Raw genomic sequence first — 27,084 nt, forward strand, 5'->3', positions numbered from 1 at the left:
TTTCCATTCACCCTGTCTAACTGGGCCATACACCCTGTCTAACTGGGCCATACACCCTGTCTAACTGGGCCATACACCCTGTCTAACTGGGCCATACACCCTGTCTAACTGGGCCATACACCCTGTCTAACTGGGCCATACACCCTGTCTAACTGGGACATATTTTCGTAGCAGGGCGTCTATCAAAGGAGTTTATTTCTGGGGTGGCGCAAGAAATGGAGGCAGAGGATGATATAACCGAAGACATCGATGGAGAGGTTGGTGCTCGTCGGCTGACCTGTATGGTGGACGGAGAAAATATGTTCACTTCATCCATACTACTGTTCTTTGAGGAATCTTCTTAATCCTAACTTCTTATATGAAATGCCCTGTTAGGGGCGAAGGAGAATGAAGTGGCAAAGGGTAAGGAGTGTCCAGCGTTTCTTCTAACTGGAGGCGATGAGAAAATTGGAAGGAACGAGTGGCGGGTGAAGAAGCAACGGTAGTAGAGCCACTTCGACCAGTGAAGGGTTCTCATCAGCCGAACGGATAGTGAAAGGTGGATTTTGTATTATTTATTGGTCTTCAACTGTACAACACAAGCGGAAAAGAAGTCTAAGAAAAATTGAAATGATTGTGAACGCCGCTGAATGTTTTTTTTGGGGGGGGGGGGGGGTCTTTGTGACTTCACAGCCGAGGCCGTGCAAGAAATCCTGTCGGTGAATTTAGCCCCATCACTGGTTTCTGAGGCTGTGTAGGGATGTAAATTAGTAGTGGACTGTGATTTTTTTAAATTTATTTTAATTTAACCTTAATTTAACTAGGCAAGTCAGTTAAGAACAAATTCTTATTTATAATGACGGCCTACTCTGTCCAAACTCTAACAACACTGGGACAATTGTGCGCTCCCAATCACGGTTGGTTGAGATACAGCCTGGAATCAAACCATGGTCTGTAGTGGCGGTTCTAGACCATTTCAACTAGGGGGGGGGCAGTTGTACTGTTAGAGGGGGCCAGTTACATTAGTCTATTGTTGTCATATTGTTTTCTTCACTGCATTAGCAGGCAAAAGACCATGTTCATAATCATCATCGTTGCCGCTGTCTAATAACAGATGTAAAAAAAGAACGATAGCAAAAAATGTGTTATGTAAAAATTATTTTATACTCCACATTTAGGGGGGGGGGCCACAAGAGGGTCCGAAAGTGTTGTCAAAGGGGCACTGCCCCCCCCCCCCCCCCCCCCCGCGCCACTCGGGAGCCCAGTTCTTATTCAATACCGCCTCCAGCTGGTGGCGGTAACGCACATAATAACATTGGACGGTAACCGCAGTTCACCCCATCGGAGAGAACATGGCGTTTTGCTTCTCCCCCCCCCCCTGACGTCACCTCCCTCCTGACGTCACCGCCCTCCTGACGTCACCGCCCCCCTGACGTCACCCGGAAGAGGGGGACGGACGGGGGAACCAAGATGGCGTTTCTACGCTGTAGGCGAGACCCGTGTGGATTTATATGTCTCATACTCACTTATTTCAGCGTTTTTTACGCCGACTATGTGGTAATTCAGTATGTCCTCATCCCTGCCTACTCGGGAAGGTAAGTATTGCGTGCGTTTCTTCCTCTTAACTGCTTAAAAACGGCTTAGCGTCTGTACAGCTAACGTTAGCATACCTTGGCTGTTTGTATAGGTATTCTGTATCATTATCCAATCTTGACAACGGCTTCGTTATATTACTTTTAGTTACCTGTAGCGGGGATGTACATTCACTATAACCAGGTAGTTAACTTGTTTTCTCAAATCAGTCTTTGAGCACAGTACACATGAACAAAGTGAATGGCTAGTTTGGTAGCATCAAAACAATGTTGTTGACAGTCGGAGCTCCACTACTGAGAGTTCGTTTTGCATGGCCCGCTGCCCCGGGTGGGTAGGGATGGCATTTTAGGACTAATGGAATGGTATAAAATGCGCAAATCCAGTGCACCGGGACATGTATAATGAACTCGCCCAATGTGTGGGTTTACGGTGAACCTACAAATTGTAATCTATCCTTGTCAAACCAGCCAAACCGGATAAACATTTCATCCCTTCACTACTTCAGTTAGCGAAAAGGGTAAAATAGTTTTGTTTGGTGCTACAAGCCAGTGTAGTTGGCTAGCTAGTTCACTGTCATTCATTCAATCGGTGCTGGCAGTCTCCACCCTTGACTCTCTCTCTCTCTCTCTTTCTTCAGTGTGTGGTGTACACTACATGGGTCAGTATTTAACTTGATTCTACTACTGCTGCTGGCCTGTCACTCCAAAGCTGTCTTCTCAGACCCAGGTTTGTTCAGCCCGTGTGTGTGAGAGATAGAGACAATACTACCAACTAACGAGACTAACCCTGTTTGTAGCTGTCTGTCTGTCTGTAGCTGTGTGTATTTGGTGCAGTGGAGTAAAGTACTTAAGTAAAACTACTTTAAAGTACTACTAGAGTTGTTTTTTTGGGAATCTGTATTTTACTTCACTACACTCCTTAAGAAAATATTGTACTTTTTACTCCATACATTTCCCCTGACACCCAAAAGTACTCGTTACATGTTGAATGCTTAGCAGGACAGAAAACGGTCAAATTCACACACTAAACAAGAGAACATCCCTGGTCATCCCTACTGCCTCTGATCTGGAGGACTCACTAAACAGAGAACATCCCTGGTCATCCCTACTGCCTCTGATCTGGAGGACTCACTAAACAGAGAACATCCCTGGTCATCCCTACTGCCTCTGATCTGGAGGACTCACTAAACAGAGAACATCCCTGGTCATCCCTACTGCCTCTGATCTGGAGGACTCACTAAACAGAGAACATCCCTGGTCATCCCTACTGCCTCTGATCTGGAGGACTCACTAAACAGAGAACATCCCTGGTCATCCCTACTGCCTCTGATCTGGAGGACTCACTAAACAGAGAACATCCCTGGTCATCCCTACTGCCTCTGATCTGGAGGACTCACTAAACAGAGAACATCCCTGGTCATCCCTACTGCCTCTGATCTGGAGGACTCACTAAACAGAGAACATCCCTGGTCATCCCTACTGCCTCTGATCTGGAGGACTCACTAAACAGAGAACATCCCTGGTCATCCCTACTGCCTCTGATCTGGAGGACTCACTAAACAGAGAACATCCCTGGTCATCCCTACTGCCTCTGATCTGGAGGACTCACTAAACAGAGAACATCCCTGGTCATCCCTACTGCCTCTGATCTGGAGGACTCACTAAACAGAGAACATCCCTGGTCATCCCTACTGCCTCTGATCTGGAGGACTCACTAAACAGAGAACATCCCTGGTCATCCCTACTGCCTCTGATCTGGAGGACTCACTAAACAGAGAACATCCCTGGTCATCCCTACTGCCTCTGATCTGGAGGACTCACTAAACAGAGAACATCCCTGGTCATCCCTACTGCCTCTGATCTGGAGGACTCAGTAAACAGAGAACATCCCTGGTCATCCCTACTGCCTCTGATCTGGAGGACTCACTAAACAGAGAACATCCCTGGTCATCCCTACTGCCTCTGATCTGGAGGACTCACTAAACAGAGAACATCCCTGGTCATCCCTACTGCCTCTGATCTGGAGGACTCACTAAACAGAGAACATCCCTGGTCATCCCTACTGTCTCTGATCTGGAGGACTCACTAAACAGAGAACATCCCTGGTCATCCCTACTGCCTCTGATCTGGAGGACTCACTAAACAGAGAACATCCCTGGTCATCCCTACTGCCTCTGATCTGGAGGACTCACTAAACAGAGAACATCGCTGGTCATCCCTACTGCCTCTGATCTGGAGGACTCACTAAACAGAGAACATCCCTGGTCCTCCCTGCTGCCTCTGATCTGGAGGACTCACTAAACACACATGCTTCGTTTGTAAATTATCTCTGAATGTTGGAGTGTGCTCTCGTCCCTCTCTCTCCTCTCTCTCTGAACTGAAAGTTAATCTAAGTGTGTTCACCCCCACTGCAGTCCTGATCATACAGTTAGTGGCACAAGTTATAAAATAAATTACACACACACACTATTCCAAGGCTGGAGCCTGCGGCTATAAGGGAGATATTACAGAGAAATCCGTCAATTAAAAAAAAACAAGGAAATGGTGCTGTCTGCTTTGTTTAATATAAAGAATTTGAAATGATTTATACTTTTACTTTTGGTACTTAAGTATATTTTTAAACTTTAGACTTTTACTCAAGTATGACAGTTGTGTATTTTTCCCACCGCTGGTCTGGTATGGGTTTATAATATGTTTGTGTTGTGATTCAGGTTGTACCTGACTACCTGTGTGTCTTCCAGGTATGGTTCCTCTACCAGAGACGGCTATAGACTTCTCTGACCTGAGATCCCAGAATTCACACATGAATGAGAGGGTGAGTAAACACACTCACAGCACTAGTGTGATGGATGTCACTGTGCTCGATTAGACCCGCTGCTTCCTTCCCTATCTGGGTACACCGTCCTTACAAAGGCTTGATCCTCTGCTTCCTTCCCTATCTGGGTACACCGTCCTTACAAAGGCTTGATCCTCTGCTTCCTTCCCTATCTGGGTACACCGTCCTTACAAAGGCTTGATCCTCTGCTTCCTTCCCTATCTGGGTACACCGTCCTTACAAAGGCTTGATCCTGGGACCCTCTGCTTCGCAAACACACGTGACAACCGTCTTTTAGCCACCGAAAATCGAGCAATCCGGGGAAACGAGGGGAGCGATTTATATTTTTTCAAGCTGTGGAGTGAACTTAACGGTGTAGTCTAATTGACTATGATGTGTGGGGGTCTAGTATGATATTGTGTGTCCCTACGTTTTTAGTTGTGAAATGTTTAGTTGCTGTCCAGAGGCTGATACAGACAGACACACAGTAGTGTAATATATTGTCGCTATGATATTGTGTGTTACAGGGTTGTGAAGGCTGGACTGTTTGTAGTCGTTGTGAGACATACCGCCCCCCCAGAGCTCACCACTGTAGAGTATGTCAACGATGCATACGACGCATGGACCACCACTGTCCCTGGTTAGTAACACTACTCTCCTCCTACTACCTCTCCATCTCTGTCCCTGGTTAGTAACACTACTCTCCTCCTACTACCTCTCTCTGTCCCTGGTTAGTAACACTACTCTCCTCCTACTACCTCTCTCTGTCCCTGGTTAGTAACACTACTCTCCTCCTACTACCTCTCCATCTCTGTTCCTGGTTAGTAACACTACTCTCCTCCTACTACCTCTCTCTGTCCCTGGTTAGTAACACTACTCTCCTCCTACTACCTCTCTGTCCCTGGTTAGTAACGCTACTCTCCTCCTACTACCTCTCCATCTCTGTCCCTGGTTAGTAACACTACTCTCCTCCTACTACCTCTCTGTCCCTGGTTAGTAACACTACTCTCCTCCTACTACCTCTCTCTGTCCCTGGTTAGTAACACTACTCTCCTCCTACTACCTCTCTCTGTCCCTGGTTAGTAACACTACTCTCCTCCTACTACCTCTCCATCTCTGTCCCTGGTTAGTAACACTACTCTCCTCCTACTACCTCTCCATCTCTGTCCCTGGTTAGTAACACTACTCTCCTCCTACTACCTCTCCATCTCTGTCCCTGGTTAGTAACACTACTCTCCTCCTACTACCTCTCTCTGTCCCTGGTTAGTAACACTACTCTCCTCCTACTACCTCTCCATCTCTGTCCCTGGTTAGTAACACTACTCTCCTCCTACTACCTCTCTCTGTCCCTGGTTAGTAACGCTACTCTCCTCCTACTACCTCTCTCTGTCCCTGGTTAGTAACACTACTCTCCTCCTACTACCTCTCTCTGTCCCTGGTTAGTAACACTACTCTCCTCCTACTACCTCTCCATCTCTGTCCCTGGTTAGTAACACTACTCTCCTCCTACTACCTCTCCATCTCTGTCCCTGGTTAGTAACGCTACTCTCCTCCTACTACCTCTCCATCTCTGTCCCTGGTTAGTAACACTACTCTCCTCCTACCTCTCTCTGTCCCTGGTTAGTAACACTACTCTCCTCCTACTACCTCTCCATCTCTGTCCCTGGTTAGTAACGCTACTCTCCTCCTACTACCTCTCCATCTCTGTCCCTGGTTAGTAACACTACTCTCCTCCTACTACCTCTCCATCTCTGTCCCTGGTTAGTAACACTACTCTCCTCCTACTACCTCTCTCTGTCCCTGGTTAGTAACACTACTCTCCTCCTACTACCTCTCCATCTCTGTCCCTGGTTAGTAACGCTACTCTCCTCCTACTACCTCTCTCTGTCCCTGGTTAGTAACGCTACTCTCCTCCTACTACCTCTCCATCTCTGTCCCTGGTTAGTAACACTACTCTCCTCCTACTACCTCTCTCTGTCCCTGGTTAGTAACACTACTCTCCTCCTACTACCTCTCCATCTCTGTCCCTGGTTAGTAACACTACTCTCCTCCTACTACCTCTCCATCTCTGTCCCTGGTTAGTAACGCTACTCTCCTCCTACTACCTCTCCATCTCTGTCCCTGGTTAGTAACACTACTCTCCTCCTACTACCTCTCCATCTCTGTTCCTGGTTAGTAACACTACTCTCCTCCTACTACCTCTCTCTGTCCCTGGTTAGTAACGCTACTCTCCTCCTACTACCTCTCTCTGTCCCTGGTTAGTAACACTACTCTCCTCCTACTACCTCAACATCTCTGTCCCTGGTTAGTAACACTACTCTCCTCCTACTACCTCTCCATCTCTGTCCCTGGTTAGTAACGCTACTCTCCTCCTACTACCTCTCTCTGTCCCTGGTTAGTAACACTACTCTCCTCCTACTACCTCTCCATCTCTGTCCCTGGTTAGTAACACTACTCTCCTCCTACTACCTCTCTCTGTCCCTGGTTAGTAACACTACTCTCCTCCTACTACCTCTCCATCTCTGTCCCTGGTTAGTAACGCTACTCTCCTCCTACTACCTCTCTCTGTCCCTGGTTAGTAACGCTACTCTCCTCCTACTACCTCTCTCTGTCCCTGGTTAGTAACGCTACTCTCCTCCTACTACCTCTCTCTGTCCCTGGTTAGTAACACTACTCTCCTCCTACTACCTCTCTCTGTCCCTGGTTAGTAACACTACTCTCCTCCTACTACCTCTCTGTCCCTGGTTAGTAACGCTACTCTCCTCCTACTACCTCTCTCTGTCCCTGGTTAGTAACACTACTCTCCTCCTACTACCTCTCTCTGTCCCTGGTTAGTAACACTACTCTCCTCCTACTACCTCTCTCTGTCCCTGGTTAGTAACACTACTCTCCTCCTACTACCTCTCCATCTCTGTCCCTGGTTAGTAACACTACTCTCCTCCTACTACCTCTCTCTGTCCCTGGTTAGTAACGCTACTCTCCTCCTACTACCTCTCTCTGTCCCTGGTTAGTAACACTACTCTCCTCCTACTACCTCTCCATCTCTGTCCCTGGTTAGTAACGCTACTCTCCTCCTACTACCTCTCTCTGTCCCTGGTTAGTAACACTACTCTCCTCCTACTACCTCTCCATCTCTGTCCCTGGTTAGTAACACTACTCTCCTCCTACTACCTCTCCATCTCTGTCCCTGGTTAGTAACGCTACTCTCCTCCTACTACCTCTCTCTGTCCCTGGTTAGTAACACTACTCTCCTCCTACTACCTCTCCATCTCTGTCCCTGGTTAGTAACACTACTCTCCTCCTACTACCTCTCCATCTCTGTCCCTGGTTAGTAACGCTACTCTCCTCCTACTACCTCTCTCTGTCCCTGGTTAGTAACACTACTCTCCTCCTACTACCTCTCTCTGTCCCTGGTTAGTAACACTACTCTCCTCCTACTACCTCTCCATCTCTGTCCCTGGTTAGTAACACTACTCTCCTCCTACTACCTCTCTCTGTCCCTGGTTAGTAACACTACTCTCCTCCTACTACCTCTCTCTGTCCCTGGTTAGTAACACTACTCTCCTCCTACTACCTCTCTCTGTCCCTGGTTAGTAACACTACTCTCCTCCTACTACCTCTCTCTGTCCCTGGTTAGTAACACTACTCTCCTCCTACTACCTCTCCATCTCTGTCCCTGGTTAGTAACACTACTCTCCTCCTACTACCTCTCCATCTCTGTCCCTGGTTAGTAACACTACTCTCCTCCTACTACCTCTCCATCTCTGTCCCTGGTTAGTAACGCTACTCTCCTCCTACTACCTCTCTCTGTCCCTGGTTAGTAACGCTACTCTCCTCCTACTACCTCTCCATCTCTGTCCCTGGTTAGTAACGCTACTCTCCTCCTACTACCTCTCCATCTCTGTCCCTGGTTAGTAACGCTACTCTCCTCCTACTACCTCTCTCTGTCCCTGGTTAGTAACACTACTCTCCTCCTACTACCTCTCTCTGTCCCTGGTTAGTAACACTACTCTCCTCCTACTACCTCTCTCTGTCCCTGGTTAGTAACACTACTCTCCTCCTACTACCTCTCTCTGTCCCTGGTTAGTAACACTACTCTCCTCCTACTACCTCTCTCTGTCCCTGGTTAGTAACACTACTCTCCTCCTACTACCTCTCTCTGTCCCTGGTTAGTAACACTACTCTCCTCCTACTACCTCTCCATCTCTGTCCCTGGTTAGTAACACTACTCTCCTCCTACTACCTCTCTCTGTCCCTGGTTAGTAACACTACTCTCCTCCTACTACCTCTCCATCTCTGTCCCTGGTTAGTAACACTACTCTCCTCCTACTACCTCTCTCTGTCCCTGGTTAGTAACACTACTCTCCTCCTACTACCTCTCCATCTCTGTCCCTGGTTAGTAACACTACTCTCCTCCTACTACCTCTCCATCTCTGTCCCTGGTTAGTAACACTACTCTCCTCCTACTACCTCTCTCTGTCCCTGGTTAGTAACACTACTCTCCTCCTACTACCTCTCCATCTCTGTCCCTGGTTAGTAACACTACTCTCCTCCTACTACCTCTCTCTGTCCCTGGTTAGTAACACTACTCTCCTCCTACTACCTCTCTCTGTCCCTGGTTAGTAACGCTACTCTCCTCCTACTACCTCTCTCTGTCCCTGGTTAGTAACACTACTCTCCTCCTACTACCTCTCCATCTCTGTCCCTGGTTAGTAACACTACTCTCCTCCTACTACCTCTCCATCTCTGTCCCTGGTTAGTAACACTACTCTCCTCCTACTACCTCTCTCTGTCCCTGGTTAGTAACACTACTCTCCTCCTACTACCTCTCCATCTCTGTCCCTGGTTAGTAACACTACTCTCCTCCTACTACCTCTCCATCTCTGTCCCTGGTTAGTAACACTACTCTCCTCCTACTACCTCTCTCTGTCCCTGGTTAGTAACACTACTCTCCTCCTACTACCTCTCCATCTCTGTCCCTGGTTAGTAACACTACTCTCCTCCTACTACCTCTCTCTGTCCCTGGTTAGTAACACTACTCTCCTCCTACTACCTCTCTCTGTCCCTGGTTAGTAACACTACTCTCCTCCTACTACCTCTCCATCTCTGTCCCTGGTTAGTAACACTACTCTCCTCCTACTACCTCTCTCTGTCCCTGGTTAGTAACACTACTCTCCTCCTACTACCTCTCTCTGTCCCTGGTTAGTAACACTACTCTCCTCCTACTACCTCTCCATCTCTGTCCCTGGTTAGTAACGCTACTCTCCTCCTACTACCTCTCCATCTCTGTCCCTGGTTAGTAACGCTACTCTCCTCCTACTACCTCTCTCTGTCCCTGGTTAGTAACACTACTCTCCTCCTACTACCTCTCCATCTCTGTCCCTGGTTAGTAACACTACTCTCCTCCTACTACCTCTCCATCTCTGTCCCTGGTTAGTAACACTACTCTCCTCCTACTACCTTCCATCTCTGTCCCTGGTTAGTAACACTACTCTCCTCCTACTACCTCTCTCTGTCCCTGGTTAGTAACACTACTCTCCTCCTACTACCTCTCCATCTCTGTCCCTGGTTAGTAACACTACTCTCCTCCTACTCTCCTCCTACTACCTCTCCATCTCTGTCCCTGGTTAGTAACACTACTCTCCTCCTACTACCTCTCTCTGTCCCTGGTTAGTAACACTACTCTCCTCCTACTACCTCTCTCTGTCCCTGGTTAGTAACACTACTCTCCTCCTACTACCTCTCCATCTCTGTCCCTGGTTAGTAACACTACTCTCCTCCTACTACCTCTCTCTGTCCCTGGTTAGTAACACTACTCTCCTCCTACTACCTCTCCATCTCTGTCCCTGGTTAGTAACACTACTCTCCTCCTACTACCTCATCTCTGTCCCTGGTTAGTAACGCTACTCTCCTCCTACTACCTCTCTCTGTCCCTGGTTAGTAACACTACTCTCCTCCTACTACCTCTCTCTGTCCCTGGTTAGTAACACTACTCTCCTCCTACTACCTCTCCATCTCTGTCCCTGGTTAGTAACACTACTCTCCTCCTACTACCTCTCCATCTCTGTCCCTGGTTAGTAACACTACTCTCCTCCTACTACCTCTCCATCTCTGTCCCTGGTTAGTAACACTACTCTCCTCCTACTACCTCTCCATCTCTGTCCCTGGTTAGTAACACTACTCTCCTCCTACTACCTCTCTCTGTCCCTGGTTAGTAACACTACTCTCCTCCTACTACCTCTCTCTGTCCCTGGTTAGTAACACTACTCTCCTCCTACTACCTCTCCATCTCTGTCCCTGGTTAGTAACACTACTCTCCTCCTACTACCTCTCTCTGTCCCTGGTTAGTAACACTACTCTCCTCCTACTACCTCTCCATCTCTGTCCCTGGTTAGTAACACTACTCTCCTCCTACTACCTCTCCATCTCTGTCCCTGGTTAGTAACACTACTCTCCTCCTACTACCTCTCCTCTGTCCCTGGTTAGTAACACTACTCTCCTCCTACTACCTCTCTCTGTCCCTGGTTAGTAACGCTACTCTCCTCCTACTACCTCTCCATCTCTGTCCCTGGTTAGTAACACTACTCTCCTCCTACTACCTCTCTCTGTCCCTGGTTAGTAACACTACTCTCCTCCTACTACCTCTCCATCTCTGTCCCTGGTTAGTAACGCTACTCTCCTCCTACTACCTCTCCATCTCTGTCCCTGGTTAGTAACACTACTCTCCTCCTACTACCTCTCTCTGTCCCTGGTTAGTAACGCTACTCTCCTCCTACTACCTCTCTCTGTCCCTGGTTAGTAACACTACTCTCCTCCTACTACCTCTCCATCTCTGTCCCTGGTTAGTAACACTACTCTCCTCCTACTACCTCTCTCTGTCCCTGGTTAGTAACACTACTCTCCTCCTACTACCTCTCTCTGTCCCTGGTTAGTAACACTACTCTCCTCCTACTACCTCTCTCTGTCCCTGGTTAGTAACACTACTCTCCTCCTACTACCTCTCTCTGTCCCTGGTTAGTAACACTACTCTCCTCCTACTACCTCTCCATCTCTGTCCCTGGTTAGTAACACTACTCTCCTCCTACTACCTCTCTCTGTCCCTGGTTAGTAACACTACTCTCCTCCTACTACCTCTCCATCTCTGTCCCTGGTTAGTAACACTACTCTCCTCCTACTACCTCTCTCTGTCCCTGGTTAGTAACACTACTCTCCTCCTACTACCTCTCCATCTCTGTCCCTGGTTAGTAACACTACTCTCCTCCTACTACCTCTCTCTGTCCCTGGTTAGTAACACTACTCTCCTCCTACTACCTCTCCATCTCTGTCCCTGGTTAGTAACACTACTCTCCTCCTACTACCTCTCCATCTCTGTCCCTGGTTAGTAACGCTACTCTCCTCCTACTACCTCTCTCTGTCCCTGGTTAGTAACACTACTCTCCTCCTACTACCTCTCCATCTCTGTCCCTGGTTAGTAACACTACTCTCCTCCTACTACCTCTCTCTGTCCCTGGTTAGTAACACTACTCTCCTCCTACTACCTCTCTCTGTCCCTGGTTAGTAACACTACTCTCCTCCTACTACCTCTCTCTGTCCCTGGTTAGTAACACTACTCTCCTCCTACTACCTCTCTCTGTCCCTGGTTAGTAACACTACTCTCCTCCTACTACCTCTCTCTGTCCCTGGTTAGTAACGCTACTCTCCTCCTACTACCTCTCATCTCTGTCCCTGGTTAGTAACACTACTCTCCTCCTACTACCTCTCTCTGTCCCTGGTTAGTAACACTACTCTCCTCCTACTACCTCTCCATCTCTGTCCCTGGTTAGTAACACTACTCTCCTCCTACTACCTCTCTCTGTCCCTGGTTAGTAACGCTACTCTCCTCCTACTACCTCTCCATCTCTGTCCCTGGTTAGTAACACTACTCTCCTCCTACTACCTCTCCATCTCTGTCCCTGGTTAGTAACGCTACTCTCCTCCTACTACCTCTCCATCTCTGTCCCTGGTTAGTAACACTACTCTCCTCCTACTACCTCTCTCTGTCCCTGGTTAGTAACACTACTCTCCTCCTACTACCTCTCTCTGTCCCTGGTTAGTAACACTACTCTCCTCCTACTACCTCTCCATCTCTGTCCCTGGTTAGTAACACTACTCTCCTCCTACTACCTCTCCATCTCTGTCCCTGGTTAGTAACACTACTCTCCTCCTACTACCTCTCTCTGTCCCTGGTTAGTAACACTACTCTCCTCCTACTACCTCTCTCTGTCCCTGGTTAGTAACACTACTCTCCTCCTACTACCTCTCTCTGTCCCTGGTTAGTAACACTACTCTCCTCCTACTACCTCTCTCTGTCCCTGGTTAGTAACACTACTCTCCTCCTACTACCTCTCTCTGTCCCTGGTTAGTAACACTACTCTCCTCCTACTACCTCTCTCTGTCCCTGGTTAGTAACACTACTCTCCTCCTACTACCTCTCCATCTCTGTCCCTGGTTAGTAACACTACTCTCCTCCTACTACCTCTCTCTGTCCCTGGTTAGTAACGCTACTCTCCTCCTACTACCTCTCTCTGTCCCTGGTTAGTAACACTACTCTCCTCCTACTACCTCTCCATCTCTGTCCCTGGTTAGTAACACTACTCTCCTCCTACTACCTCTCCATCTCTGTCCCTGGTTAGTAACACTACTCTCCTCCTACTACCTCTCTCTGTCCCTGGTTAGTAACACTACTCTCCTCCTACTACCTCTCCATCTCTGTCCCTGGTTAGTAACACTACTCTCCTCCTACTACCTCTCTCTGTCCCTGGTTAGTAACACTACTCTCCTCCTACTACCTCTCCATCTCTGTCCCTGGTTAGTAACACTACTCTCCTCCTACTACCTCTCTCTGTCCCTGGTTAGTAACACTACTCTCCTCCTACTACCTCTCTCTGTCCCTGGTTAGTAACACTACTCTCCTCCTACTACCTCTCCATCTCTGTCCCTGGTTAGTAACGCTACTCTCCTCCTACTACCTCTCCATCTCTGTCCCTGGTTAGTAACACTACTCTCCTCCTACTACCTCTCCATCTCTGTCCCTGGTTAGTAACACTACTCTCCTCCTACTACCTCTCCATCTCTGTCCCTGGTTAGTAACACTACTCTCCTCCTACTACCTCTCTCTGTCCCTGGTTAGTAACACTACTCTCCTCCTACTACCTCTCTCTGTCCCTGGTTAGTAACACTACTCTCCTCCTACTACCTCTCTCTGTCCCTGGTTAGTAACGCTACTCTCCTCCTACTACCTCTCCATCTCTGTCCCTGGTTAGTAACGCTACTCTCCTCCTACTACCTCTCCATCTCTGTCCCTGGTTAGTAACACTACTCTCCTCCTACTACCTCTCCATCTCTGTCCCTGGTTAGTAACGCTACTCTCCTCCTACTACCTCTCTGTCCCTGGTTAGTAACGCTACTCTCCTCCTACTACCTCTCTCTGTCCCTGGTTAGTAACACTACTCTCCTCCTACTACCTCTCCATCTCTGTCCCTGGTTAGTAACACTACTCTCCTCCTACTACCTCTCTCTGTCCCTGGTTAGTAACACTACTCTCCTCCTACTACCTCTCTCTGTCCCTGGTTAGTAACACTACTCTCCTCCTACTACCTCTCCATCTCTGTCCCTGGTTAGTAACACTACTCTCCTCCTACTACCTCTCTCTGTCCCTGGTTAGTAACGCTACTCTCCTCCTACTACCTCTCTCTGTCCCTGGTTAGTAACACTACTCTCCTCCTACTACCTCTCCATCTCTGTCCCTGGTTAGTAACGCTACTCTCCTCCTACTACCTCTCTCTGTCCCTGGTTAGTAACACTACTCTCCTCCTACTACCTCTCTCTGTCCCTGGTTAGTAACGCTACTCTCCTCCTACTACCTCTCTCTGTCCCTGGTTAGTAACACTACTCTCCTCCTACTACCTCTCTCTGTCCCTGGTTAGTAACACTACTCTCCTCCTACTACCTCTCTCTGTCCCTGGTTAGTAACGCTACTCTCCTCCTACTACCTCTCCATCTCTGTCCCTGGTTAGTAACGCTACTCTCCTCCTACTACCTCTCTCTGTCCCTGGTTAGTAACACTACTCTCCTCCTACTACCTCTCTCTGTCCCTGGTTAGTAACGCTACTCTCCTCCTACTACCTCTCCATCTCTGTCCCTGGTTAGTAACACTACTCTCCTCCTACTACCTCTCTCTGTCCCTGGTTAGTAACACTACTCTCCTCCTACTACCTCTCTCTGTCCCTGGTTAGTAACACTACTCTCCTCCTACTACCTCCATCTCTGTCCCTGGTTAGTAACACTACTCTCCTCCTACTACCTCTCTCTGTCCCTGGTTAGTAACGCTACTCTCCTCCTACTACCTCTCCATCTCTGTCCCTGGTTAGTAACGCTACTCTCCTCCTACTACCTCTCCATCTCTGTCCCTGGTTAGTAACGCTACTCTCCTCCTACTACCTCTCTCTGTCCCTGGTTAGTAACACTACTCTCCTCCTACTACCTCTCCATCTCTGTCCCTGGTTAGTAACGCTACTCTCCTCCTACTACCTCTCTCTGTCCCTGGTTAGTAACGCTACTCTCCTCCTACTACCTCTCTCTGTCCCTGGTTAGTAACACTACTCTCCTCCTACTACCTCTCCATCTCTGTCCCTGGTTAGTAACACTACTCTCCTCCTACTACCTCTCTCTGTCCCTGGTTAGTAACGCTACTCTCCTCCTACTACCTCTCTCTGTCCCTGGTTAGTAACACTACTCTCCTCCTACTACCTCTCTCTGTCCCTGGTTAGTAACACTACTCTCCTCCAACTACCTCTCCATCTCTGTCCCTGGTTAGTAACACTACTCTCCTCCTACTACCTCTCTCTGTCCCTGGTTAGTAACACTACTCTCCTCCTACTACCTCTCTCTGTCCCTGGTTAGTAACGCTACTCTCCTCCTACTACCTCTCCATCTCTGTCCCTGGTTAGTAACACTACTCTCCTCCTACTACCTCTCCATCTCTGTCCCTGGTTAGTAACACTACTCTCCTCCTACTACCTCTCTCTGTCCCTGGTTAGTAACACTACTCTCCTCCTACTACCTCTCTCTGTCCCTGGTTAGTAACGCTACTCTCCTCCTACTACCTCTCCATCTCTGTCCCTGGTTAGTAACACTACTCTCCTCCTACTACCTCTCTCTGTCCCTGGTTAGTAACACTACTCTCCTCCTACTACCTCTCTCTGTCCCTGGTTAGTAACGCTACTCTCCTCCTACTACCTCTCCATCTCTGTCCCTGGTTAGTAACGCTACTCTCCTCCTACTACCTCTCCATCTCTGTCCCTGGTTAGTAACACTACTCTCCTCCTACTACCTCTCCATCTCTGTCCCTGGTTAGTAACGCTACTCTCCTCCTACTACCTCTCTCTGTCCCTGGTTAGTAACACTACTCTCCTCCTACTACCTCTCCATCTCTGTCCCTGGTTAGTAACACTACTCTCCTCCTACTACCTCTCCATCTCTGTCCCTGGTTAGTAACGCTACTCTCCTCCTACTACCTCTCCATCTCTGTCCCTGGTTAGTAACGCTACTCTCCTCCTACTACCTCTCTCTGTCCCTGGTTAGTAACGCTACTCTCCTCCTACTACCTCTCCATCTCTGTCCCTGGTTAGTAACGCTACTCTCCTCCTACTACCTCTCTCTGTCCCTGGTTAGTAACACTACTCTCCTCCTACTACCTCTCCATCTCTGTCCCTGGTTAGTAACGCTACTCTCCTCCTACTACCTCTCCATCTCTGTCCCTGGTTAGTAACACTACTCTCCTCCTACTACCTCTCCATCTCTGTCCCTGGTTAGTAACACTACTCTCCTCCTACTACCTCTCTCTGTCCCTGGTTAGTAACACTACTCTCCTCCTACTACCTCTCTCTGTCCCTGGTTAGTAACACTACTCTCCTCCTACTACCTCTCTCTGTCCCTGGTTAGTAACACTACTCTCCTCCTACTACCTCTCTCTGTCCCTGGTTAGTAACGCTACTCTCCTCCTACTACCTCTCTCTGTCCCTGGTTAGTAACACTACTCTCCTCCTACTACCTCTCCATCTCTGTCCCTGGTTAGTAACACTACTCTCCTCCTACTACCTCTCTCTGTCCCTGGTTAGTAACGCTACTCTCCTCCTACTACCTCTCCATCTCTGTCCCTGGTTAGTAACACTACTCTCCTCCTACTACCTCTCTCTGTCCCTGGTTAGTAACACTACTCTCCTCCTACTACCTCTCTCTGTCCCTGGTTAGTAACGCTACTCTCCTCCTACTACCTCTCTCTGTCCCTGGTTAGTAACGCTACTCTCCTCCTACTACCTCTCTCTGTCCCTGGTTAGTAACACTACTCTCCTCCTACTACCTCTCTCTGTCCCTGGTTAGTAACGCTACTCTCCTCCTACTACCTCTCCATCTCTGTCCCTGGTTAGTAACACTACTCTCCTCCTACTACCTCTCCATCTCTGTCCCTGGTTAGTAACACTACTCTCCTCCTACTACCTCTCTCTGTCCCTGGTTAGTAACACTACTCTCCTCCTACTACCTCTCCATCTCTGTCCCTGGTTAGTAACACTACTCTCCTCCTACTACCTCTCTCTGTCCCTGGTTAGTAACACTACTCTCCTCCTACTACCTCTCCATCTCTGTCCCTGGTTAGTAACACTACTCTCCTCCTACTACCTCTCTCTGTCCCTGGTTAGTAACACTACTCTCCTCCTACTACCTCTCTCTGTCCCTGGTTAGTAACGCTACTCTCCTCCTACTACCTCTCCATCTCTGTCCCTGGTTAGTAACACTACTCTCCTCCTACTACCTCTCTCTGTCCCTGGTTAGTAACACTACTCTCCTCCTACTACCTCTCCATCTCTGTCCCTGGTTAGTAACACTACTCTCCTCCTACTACCTCTCTCTGTCCCTGGTTAGTAACGCTACTCTCCTCCTACTACCTCTCTCTGTCCCTGGTTAGTAACACTACTCTCCTCCTACTACCTCTCTCTGTCCCTGGTTAGTAACACTACTCTCCTCCTACTACCTCTCTCTGTCCCTGGTTAGTAACACTACTCTCCTCCTACTACCTCTCTCTGTCCCTGGTTAGTAACACTACTCTCCTCCTACTACCTCTCTCTGTCCCTGGTTAGTAACACTACTCTCCTCCTACTACCTCTCCATCTCTGTCCCTGGTTAGTAACACTACTCTCCTCCTACTACCTCTCCATCTCTGTCCCTGGTTAGTAACACTACTCTCCTCCTACTACCTCTCTCTGTCCCTGGTTAGTAACACTACTCTCCTCCTACTACCTCTCTCTGTCCCTGGTTAGTAACACTACTCTCCTCCTACTACCTCTCTCTGTCCCTGGTTAGTAACACTACTCTCCTCCTACTACCTCTCTCTGTCCCTGGTTAGTAACGCTACTCTCCTCCTACCACCTCTCTCTGTCCCTGGTTAGTAACACTACTCTCCTCCTACTACCTCTCCATCTCTGTCCCTGGTTAGTAACGCTACTCTCCTCCTACTACCTCTCTCTGTCCCTGGTTAGTAACACTACTCTCCTCCTACTACCTCCCCATCTCTGTCCCTGGTTAGTAACACTACTCTCCTCCTACTACCTCTCTCTGTCCCTGGTTAGTAACGCTACTCTCCTCCTACTACCTCTCCATCTCTGTCCCTGGTTAGTAACGCTACTCTCCTCCTACTACCTCTCCATCTCTGTCCCTGGTTAGTAACACTACTCTCCTCCTACTACCTCTCCATCTCTGTCCCTGGTTAGTAACGCTACTCTCCTCCTACTACCTCTCTCTGTCCCTGGTTAGTAACACTACTCTCCTCCTACTACCTCTCTCTGTCCCTGGTTAGTAACACTACTCTCCTCCTACTACCTCTCTCTGTCCCTGGTTAGTAACACTACTCTCCTCCAACTACCTCTCCATCTCTGTCCCTGGTTAGTAACGCTACTCTCCTCCTACTACCTCTCCATCTCTGTCCCTGGTTAGTAACACTACTCTCCTCCTACTACCTCTCCATCTCTGTCCCTGGTTAGTAACACTACTCTCCTCCTACTACCTCTCCATCTCTGTCCCTGGTTAGTAACACTACTCTCCTCCTACTACCTCTCTCTGTCCCTGGTTAGTAACACTACTCTCCTCCTACTACCTCTCCATCTCTGTCCCTGGTTAGTAACACTACTCTCCTCCTACTACCTCTCTCTGTCCCTGGTTAGTAACACTACTCTCCTCCTACTACCTCTCTCTGTCCCTGGTTAGTAACACTACTCTCCTCCTACTACCTCTCTCTGTCCCTGGTTAGTAACGCTACTCTCCTCCTACCACCTCTCTCTGTCCCTGGTTAGTAACACTACTCTCCTCCTACTACCTCTCCATCTCTGTCCCTGGTTAGTAACACTACTCTCCTCCTACTACCTCTCCATCTCTGTCCCTGGTTAGTAACACTACTCTCCTCCTACTACCTCCATCTCTGTCCCTGGTTAGTAACGCTACTCTCCTCCTACTACCTCTCCATCTCTGTCCCTGGTTAGTAACACTACTCTCCTCCTACTACCTCTCTCTGTCCTTGGTTAGTAACACTACTCTCCTCCTACTACCTCTCCATCTCTGTCCCTGGTTAGTAACACTACTCTCCTCCTACTACCTCTCTCTGTCCCTGTTAAACTTCCTCATCCCTCCTTCTGTCCTCATCCCTCCTTCTGTCCTCATCCCTCCCTTCTCCTATCCTTCTATCTCTCAGTCTGTCATTATAATATAGTGTGTGGTTGTGTTGTAGGATCAATAACTGTGTTGGAGAGTTGAACCAGAAGTACTTCATCCAGTTTCTCTTCTATACAGGTGAGTCCTTTATTACTTACCCAGGAGGTTGGTGGCACCTTCATTTAGGAGGACGGGCTTGTGGTAATGGCTGGAGTGGAATTCTATCTAATACCTCTAACACGTGATTCCATTAGCTCCAATCCAGTCATTCCTTTTCCTGTTTTTACTTTGTTTTTTTCTTCATGTTGTCGATCAGCTTTAATTTTGCAGATTGTAGCTTCCGTTAATGTAATTGTCTGCATCATTTCTAATCCCCCAAATATATTTTTTTGGGGTCAAATATATACAGTACCAGTCAAAAGTTTGGATACGGCTCCTCATTCCAGGGGATTTTCTTTATTTTGACTTTTTTTCTACATTGTGGAAAAATAGTGAAGACATCAAAACTATGTGAAATAACACACATGGAATCATACACTCTAACCACTAGGCTACCTGCCGCCCCTACACTCTAACCACTAGGCTACCTGCCGCCCCTACACTCTAACCGCTAGGCTACCTGCCGCCCCTACACTCTAACCACTAGGCTACCTGCCGCCCCTCCACTCTAACCACTAGGCTACCTGCCGCCCCTACACTCTAACCACTAGGCTACCTGCCGCCCCTACACTCTAACCACTAGGCTACCTGCCGCCCCTACACTCTAACCACTAGGCTACCTGCCGCCCCTCCACTATAACCACTAGGCTACCTGCCGCCCCTACACTCTAACCGCTAGGCTACCTGCCGCCCCTACACTCTAACCGCTAGGCTACCTGCCGCCCCTACACTCTAACCACTAGGCTACCTGCCGCCCCTACACTCTAACCACTAGGCTACCTGCCGCCCCTACGCTCTAACCACTAGGCTACCTGCCGCCCCTACACTCTAACCACTAGGCTACCTGCCGCCCCTACACTCTAACCACTAGGCTACCTGCCCCCCCTACACTCTAACCACTAGGCTACCTGCCGCCCCTACACTCTAACCACTAGGCTACCTGCCTCCCCTACACTCTAACCACTAGGCTACCTGCCGCCCCTACACTCTAACCACTAGGCTACCTGCCGCCCCTACACTCTAACCACTAGGCTACCTGCCGCCCCTACACTCTAACCACTAGGCTACCTGCCGCCCCTACGCTCTAACCACTAGGCTACCTGCCACCCCTACGCTCTAACCACTAGACTACCTGCCGCCCCTACACTCTAACCACTAGGATACCTGCCGCCCCTACACTCTAACCACTAGGCTACCTGCCGCCCCTACACTCTAACCACTAGGCTACCTGCCGCCCCTACACTCTAACCACTAGGCTACCTGCCCCCCCTACACTCTAACCACTAGGCTACCTGCCCCCCCTACGCTCTAACCACTAGGCTACCTGCCGCCCCTACGCTCTAACCACTAGGCTACCTGCCGCCCCTACGCTCTAACCACTAGGCTACCTGCCGCCCCTACGCTCTAACCACTAGGCTACCTGCCGCCCCTACACTCTAACCACTAGGCTACCTGCCGCCCCTACACTCTAACCACTAGGCTACCTGCCACCCCTACACTCTAACCACTAGGCTACCTGCCGCCCCTACACTCTAACCACTAGGCTACCTACCGCCCCTCCACTCTAACCACTAGGCTACCTGCCGCCCCTACACTCTAACCACTAGGATACCTGCCGCCCCTACACTCTAACCACTAGGCTACCTGCCGCCCCTACACTCTAACCACTAGGCTACCTGCCGCCCCTACACTCTAACCACTAGGCTACCTGCCGCCCCTACACTCTAACCACTAGGCTACCTGCCGCCCCTACACTCTAACCACTAGGCTACCTGCCGCCCCTACACTCTAACCACTAGGCTACCTGCCGCCCCTACACTCTAACCACTAGGCTACCTGCCCCCCCTACACTCTAACCACTAGGCTACCTGCCGCCCCTACACTCTAACCACTATGCTACCTGCCGCCCCTACACTCTAACCACTATGCTACCTGCCGCCCCTACACTCTAACCACTAGAATACCTGCCGCCCCTACACTCTAACCACTAGGCTACCTGCCGCCCCTACACTCTAACCACTAGGCTACCTGCCCCCCCTACCCTCTAACCACTAGGCTACCTGCCGCCCCTACACTCTAACCACTAGGCTACCTGCCGCCCCTACACTCTAACCACTAGGCTACCTGCCGCCCCTACACTCTAACCACTAGGATACCTGCCGCCCCTACACTCTAACCACTAGGCTACCTGCCCCCCCTACCCTCTAACCACTAGGCTACCTGCCGCCCCTACACTCTAACCACTAGGCTACCTGCCGCCCCTACACTCTAACCACTAGGCTACCTGCCGCCCCTACACTCTAACCACTAGGCTACCTGCCGCCCCTACACTCTAACCACTAGGCTACCTGCCGCCCCTACGCTCTAACCACTAGGCTACCTGCCGCCCCTACACTCTAACCACTAGGCTACCTGCCTCCCCTACGCTCTAACCACTAGTCTACCTGCCGTCCCTACACTCTAACCACTAGGCTACCTGCCGCCCCTACACTCTAAGCACTAGGCTACCTGCCGCCCCTACACTCTAACCACTAGTCTACCTGCCGCCCCTACGCTCTAACCACTAGTCTACCTGCCGTCCCTACACTCTAACCACTAGGCTACCTAACGTTCTATTAAAATGTATATGAGTGAGGTCATTTCTGTCTTTGGGGTGTATACAGAGTATGTCCACATCAGACCATTTTATTGATAAACAACACTAAACGTTGTATTTTATTTAGTGATGTAATACTGATCATAATTTGGTTTCGATCCATAGAGGTTATAAAAATTATCTAGATCCTCTATGAGGCCGTGGAAGGATTCAGATTGTGGTTTTAAAAGAAAACATGAATCATCAGAGTATAATATTAATATTATCATATATATATATATATATAGTGGCAAACCTCTTCAAAGTTAGGAGCGTTTGTCACAAATTAAGTGCTAAACTGTCACCAAAGTCAGCCCAGAATGAAAGTTCTTTCGAACATGACAGTACCTGTGTGTTTGTTTCGCTGTCCTGGTCCACCCAGGCCGCAGGTAAGGTCAAGGATAGCAGGGTTCGGTACACAAATCTGGTTCTCGGTAGGTCCAGGTCTAAACGCCAACAGGTAAGTCCAAAACAGTCCAGCTCGTACACGGTAAATCCAGCCAATGTAGATTGTCTCTTTCTCTATGGTTCATAGATCCTTCCCGCCCTCTCTCTTGCTCTTCCTGGTTTTTCTTGACCTTTTATCTGTGGGTCGGCTCCACCTTCTGAGGGTTCCCCTTGCTTCTGGGAATTGTAGTTTGGGCAGTCGGCCATTTTGTGATCTGTAGTTCTGATCGGGGTGGCCATTTTAGTGATCGGGCAGAGCCCGTTTATTAGTTCTCTTGACGGTTTAATACTTTCTGAGAAGTAGCCATTATTTACTATTTTACACCTCGGGTTGCTATACATGATTTTAACTCATTTTATAAGAGATTCTCCTAAATTGAAATGTTCCAGGCATTTATATATATATATATATATATATATATATATATATATATATATATATATATATATATATATAAAGTCCAGTTGTACTTTATCAAAAGCCTTTTCAAAGCCAGCTATGACTAGCAGGCCTGGTTTCACAGATTTTTCATAGTGTTCTGTGAGGCGACTCCGGGATGCCGGCCTTCTAGGCAGAGTTCCTCTGTCCAGTCTCAACGTCAACAGTGAAGAGGCGACTCCGGGATGCCGGCCTTCTAGGCAGAGTTCCTCTGTCCAGTCTCAACGTCAACAGTGAAGAGGCGACTCCGGGATGCCGGCCTTCTAGGCAGAGTTCCTCTGTCCAGTGTCAACGTCAACAGTGAAGAGGCGACTCCGGGATGCTGGCCTTCTAGGCAGAGTTCCTCTGTCCAGTGTCTGTGTTCTTTTGCCCATCTTAATCTTTTCTTTTTATTGGCCAGTCTGAGATATGGCTTTTTTCTTTACAACTCTGCCTAGAAGGCCAGGACTTGTGAGGCGTTTGTTTCTCCAACTAGACACTCTAATGTACTTGTCCTCTTGCTCAGTTGTGCACCGGGGCCTCCCACTCCTCTTTCTATTCTGGTTAGATCCAGTTTGCGCTGTTCTGTGAAGGGAGTAGTACACAGCGTTGTACGAGATCTTCAGTTTCTTGGCAATTTCTCGCATAGAATAGCCTTAATTTCTCAGAACAAGAATAGACTGATGAGTTTCAGAAGAAAGTTATTTGTTTCTGGACATTTTGAGCCTGTAATCAAAGCCACAAATGCTGATGCTCCAGATACTCAACTAGTCTAAAGAAGGACAGTTTTATTGCTTCTTTAATCAGAACAACAGTTTTCAGCTGTGCTAACATAATTGCAAAAAAGGGTTTTCTAATGTTCAATTAGCCTTTTATAATGATAAACTTGGATTAACTAACACAACGTGCCTTTGGAACACAGGAGTGATGGTTGCTGATAATGGGCCTCTGTACGCCTATGTAGATATTCCATTAAAAATCAGCCGTTTCCAGCTACAATAGTCATTTACAACATTAACAATGTCTACGCTGTATTTCTGATCAATTTGATGTTATTTTAATGGACAGAAAATGTGCTTTTCTTTCAAAAACAAGGACATTTCTAAGTGGCCCCAAACTTTTGAACGGTAGTGTGTATATACATATATTCAAACAAATCTTGCATATCTTAATTAGTTTAATTCTTAATTTCCATGATAATATTAATATTATATAATAAATATTATATTAATATGAATTAATATGGCGTAATAATGTTGACAGTTTGTGTTGTGTATAACCAGGACGACCGTTTGTGTTACGTTTTTGTCAAGCAATTATTATTTTAGCAAACAATTATTGTGATTCATCCTGTATTGTCCCTAACATCTTTACCCCCTAGCAACAGCTGTGGCACACACACACACACACACACACACTCAACTCTTTTCCTCCACAATGAACCATCGGCTCAGATGCTCAACAGTTGTTACTGAGCCAAACTCAAGAAAGGACTTGATTTACATGTACAGTCACAGAATGCAAGATTGAGTAAAATTGGCAAAAATGGGGAGATAAACCATTGTCGAGTCCTATGTGATGGAGGTCAGATACACACCGTTCCTCTGAAACACACACTGGTCCCCTGTCGTGAGCGTCTCTGTGCAGTCAGACATTTCCATCCATTATTATGAGCCGTCCTCCCTTCAACAGCCTCCTCTGATTTATTTATTATTTCATATCCCTCTTTCTCATCTCCCCCTCTCTCATCCCCCCCTCTCTCTCATCCCCCCCTCTCTCTCATCCCCCCTCTCTCTCTCATCCCCCCTTCTCTCTCATCCCCCCCTCTCTCTCATCACCCCCTCTCTCTCATCCCCCCCTCTCTCTCATCCCCCCTTCTCTCTCATCCCCCCCTCTCTCTCATCACCCCCTCTCTCTCATCCCCCCTCTCTCTCTCATCCCCCCTTCTCTCTCATCCCCCCTCTCTCTCATCCCCCCCTCTCTCTCATCCCCCCCTCTCTCTCATCCCCCCTTCTCTCTCATCCCCCCTCTCTCTCTCATCCCCCTTCTCTCTCATCCCCCCTTCTCTCTCATCCCCCCCTCTCTCTCATCCCCCCCTCTCTTTCTCATCCCTCTCTTTCTCATCCCTCTCTTTCTCTCATCCCTCTCTTTCTCTCATCCCCCTCTCTTTCTCATCCCTCTCTTTCTCATCCCCCTCTCTTTCTCGCATCCCCCTCTCTCATCTCTCATCCCTCTCTTTCTCTCATCCCCCTCTCTTTCTCATCCCCCTCTCTTTCTCATCCCCCCCTCTTTCTCATCCCCCCCTCTTTCTCATCCCCCCCTCTTTCTCATCCCCCCCTCTTTCTCATCCCCCTCTCTTTCTCATCCCTCTCTTTCTCACATCCCCCTCTCTCAACCCTGTCTCTCATCCCTCTCTTTCTCATCCCCCTCTCTCTGTCTTTCTCATCACTCTGTCTCTCTCATCCCTCTCTGTCTCTCTCATCCCTCTCTCTCTGTCGCTCTCATCCCTCTCTCTCATCCCTCTCTGTCTCTCATCCCTCTCTGTCTCTCATCCCTCTCTGTCTCTCTCATCCATCTCTGTCTCTCTCATCCCTCTCTGTCTCTCTCATCCCTCTCTGTCTCTCTCATCCCTCTCTCTCTCCAGGTATGGCCAGTCTCTACTCCATGGCTCTGGTGGTGGCAGCCTGGGTGTGGAGAATACGGAGCGAGAGAGACGGGGAAGGAGAGAAAGAAGGAGAGGAGTCTCCCAGCAAACACCTTATTGTGTGAGTAGAGAGAGAGAGAGAGAGAGAGAGAGAGAGAGAGAGAGAGAGAGAGAGAGAGAGATGTATAATTTATATTGTGTCTTTCGTTGTTGCCCCTTCCTCAGAGCTCACTACATCATCCTCCTGGTTGAGTCGGTGTTGTTTGGTGTGTTCGTCATGGTTATCTTCTACGACCAGGTACGGTGAAGTCTCGGTCAAATGTGTTGACCTCAGAAGACCTCGTTTTTAACCTGAAACTTTGGGGACATGTTTATGTTTTAACCTGATCACTTAATTCTCCACCTCTCTCTCTCTCTCTCTCTCTCTCCATCCACCTCTCTCTCTCTCTATCCACCCCTCTCTCTCTATCCACCTCTCTCTTTCTCTATCCACCCCTCTCTCTCCACCCACCTCTCTCTCTCTCTCTATCCACCTCTCTCTATCCACCTCTCTCTCTCATCCCTCTCTCTCTATCCACCTCTCTCTCTGTCTCTCAGTTGGTGTCCATTATAACAGATGAAACTCCTATAGAACATATGAGGAACAGACTGCTGAAAGACAGAACATCGATCACCAGCAGCACCTCTCAGCCACCAACACACATCCCACACACACGCAAGCCCAAACTGGCCCTGCTCAGAGAGGTCTTCGGGAGAGGTGTGTGTGTGTGTGTGTGTGTGTGTGTGTGTGTGTGTGTGTGTGTGTGTGTTGTTCAACCATCTGTACATGGTTCCGCTCACAGCCTTAAAGAACTCTTAACATATAGTACCAAGTTTATGATCTCTCTGTCTCTCTCTCTCTCTCTCTCTCTCTCTCTCTCTCTCTCTCTCGTTCTCTCTCGTCCTCTTCTCTCAGGGTCGGTGTTCTGTTGGCTGTTCCCTCTACATTCCAGTCCCCCCACCGTCGGTGGAATCAGCTACTCGGCTGTTCCGGATTATGATGTCTAACGTTCCCACAACATTCAAACAACATTCTGGTGATAGCGTTAACGTTGTGGTTACGTTATGGTCATGATATAATTAGGGCTGTCAAATAATTCATTTAATTTCGTGACGTTAGTTAATCGCAATTCATCACTATGTTTCACACAACACACACACACACACACACACACACACACACACACACACACACACACAGAACTGTTAAAGCTTCAGACATTCTGAATGAGTGTGACTTTAGGATAAAATAACTGGCTCTATGGATACAAAGAACAATGTTCTGAAAACACTGTAACCATCTGTACTGAACACACACGCAGACCTACACACTCACTTCTCACCACTCTCTCTCTCTCTGTCTCTCTCTCTCTCACCCCTCTCTCTCTCTCTCTCTCTCACTCTCTGTCTCTCTCTCTCTCTCTCTCTCTCTCTCTCTCTCTCTCTCTCTCACCCTCTCTCTCTCTCTCTCTCTCACCCTCTCTCTCTCTCTCTCTCTCTCACCCTCTCTCTCTCTCTCTCTCTCACCCTCTCTCTCTCTCTCTCTCTCTCTCTCTCTCACCCTCTCTCTCTCTCTCTCTCTCACCCTCTCTCTCACCCTCTCTCTCTCTCTCTCTC

At 48.7% G+C, this 27,084-nt stretch overlaps 1 protein-coding gene across 1 annotated transcript; it reads left to right on the forward strand.

Annotated features, from left to right (window-relative positions):
* Positions 1-1,426: 1,426 nt before the first annotated feature.
* LOC123739471 (palmitoyltransferase ZDHHC3) lies at positions 1,427-26,988 on the forward strand. The gene is made up of 9 exons (XM_082977324.1): positions 1,427-1,574; positions 2,210-2,298; positions 4,313-4,386; positions 4,914-5,026; positions 19,202-19,263; positions 25,429-25,549; positions 25,654-25,726; positions 26,026-26,185; positions 26,384-26,988. The coding sequence occupies exons 1-9, from the start codon at positions 1,450-1,452 to the stop codon at positions 26,473-26,475; spliced, it is 909 nt and encodes a 302-aa protein (XP_082833450.1). The 5' UTR covers positions 1,427-1,449; the 3' UTR covers positions 26,476-26,988.
* Positions 26,989-27,084: the final 96 nt, after the last annotated feature.

Source organism: Salmo salar, chromosome 07 (genome assembly GCF_965601325.2).
Source record: "Salmo salar chromosome 07, fSalSal1, whole genome shotgun sequence".
NCBI lineage: Eukaryota > Metazoa > Chordata > Actinopteri > Salmoniformes > Salmonidae > Salmo > Salmo salar.

Excerpts from the sequence above, each read along its gene's own strand:
- LOC123739471 (XM_082977324.1), top strand. The coding sequence starts at position 1,450 with ATGGCGTTTCTACGCTGTAGGCGAGACCCGTGTGGATTTATATGTCTC. Across the intron at positions 25,550-25,653 it reads CCCAGCAAACACCTTATTGT|AGCTCACTACATCATCCTCC; the intron begins GTGAGTAGAGAG and ends CCCCTTCCTCAG. Across the intron at positions 25,727-26,025 it reads TGGTTATCTTCTACGACCAG|TTGGTGTCCATTATAACAGA; the intron begins GTACGGTGAAGT and ends TCTGTCTCTCAG.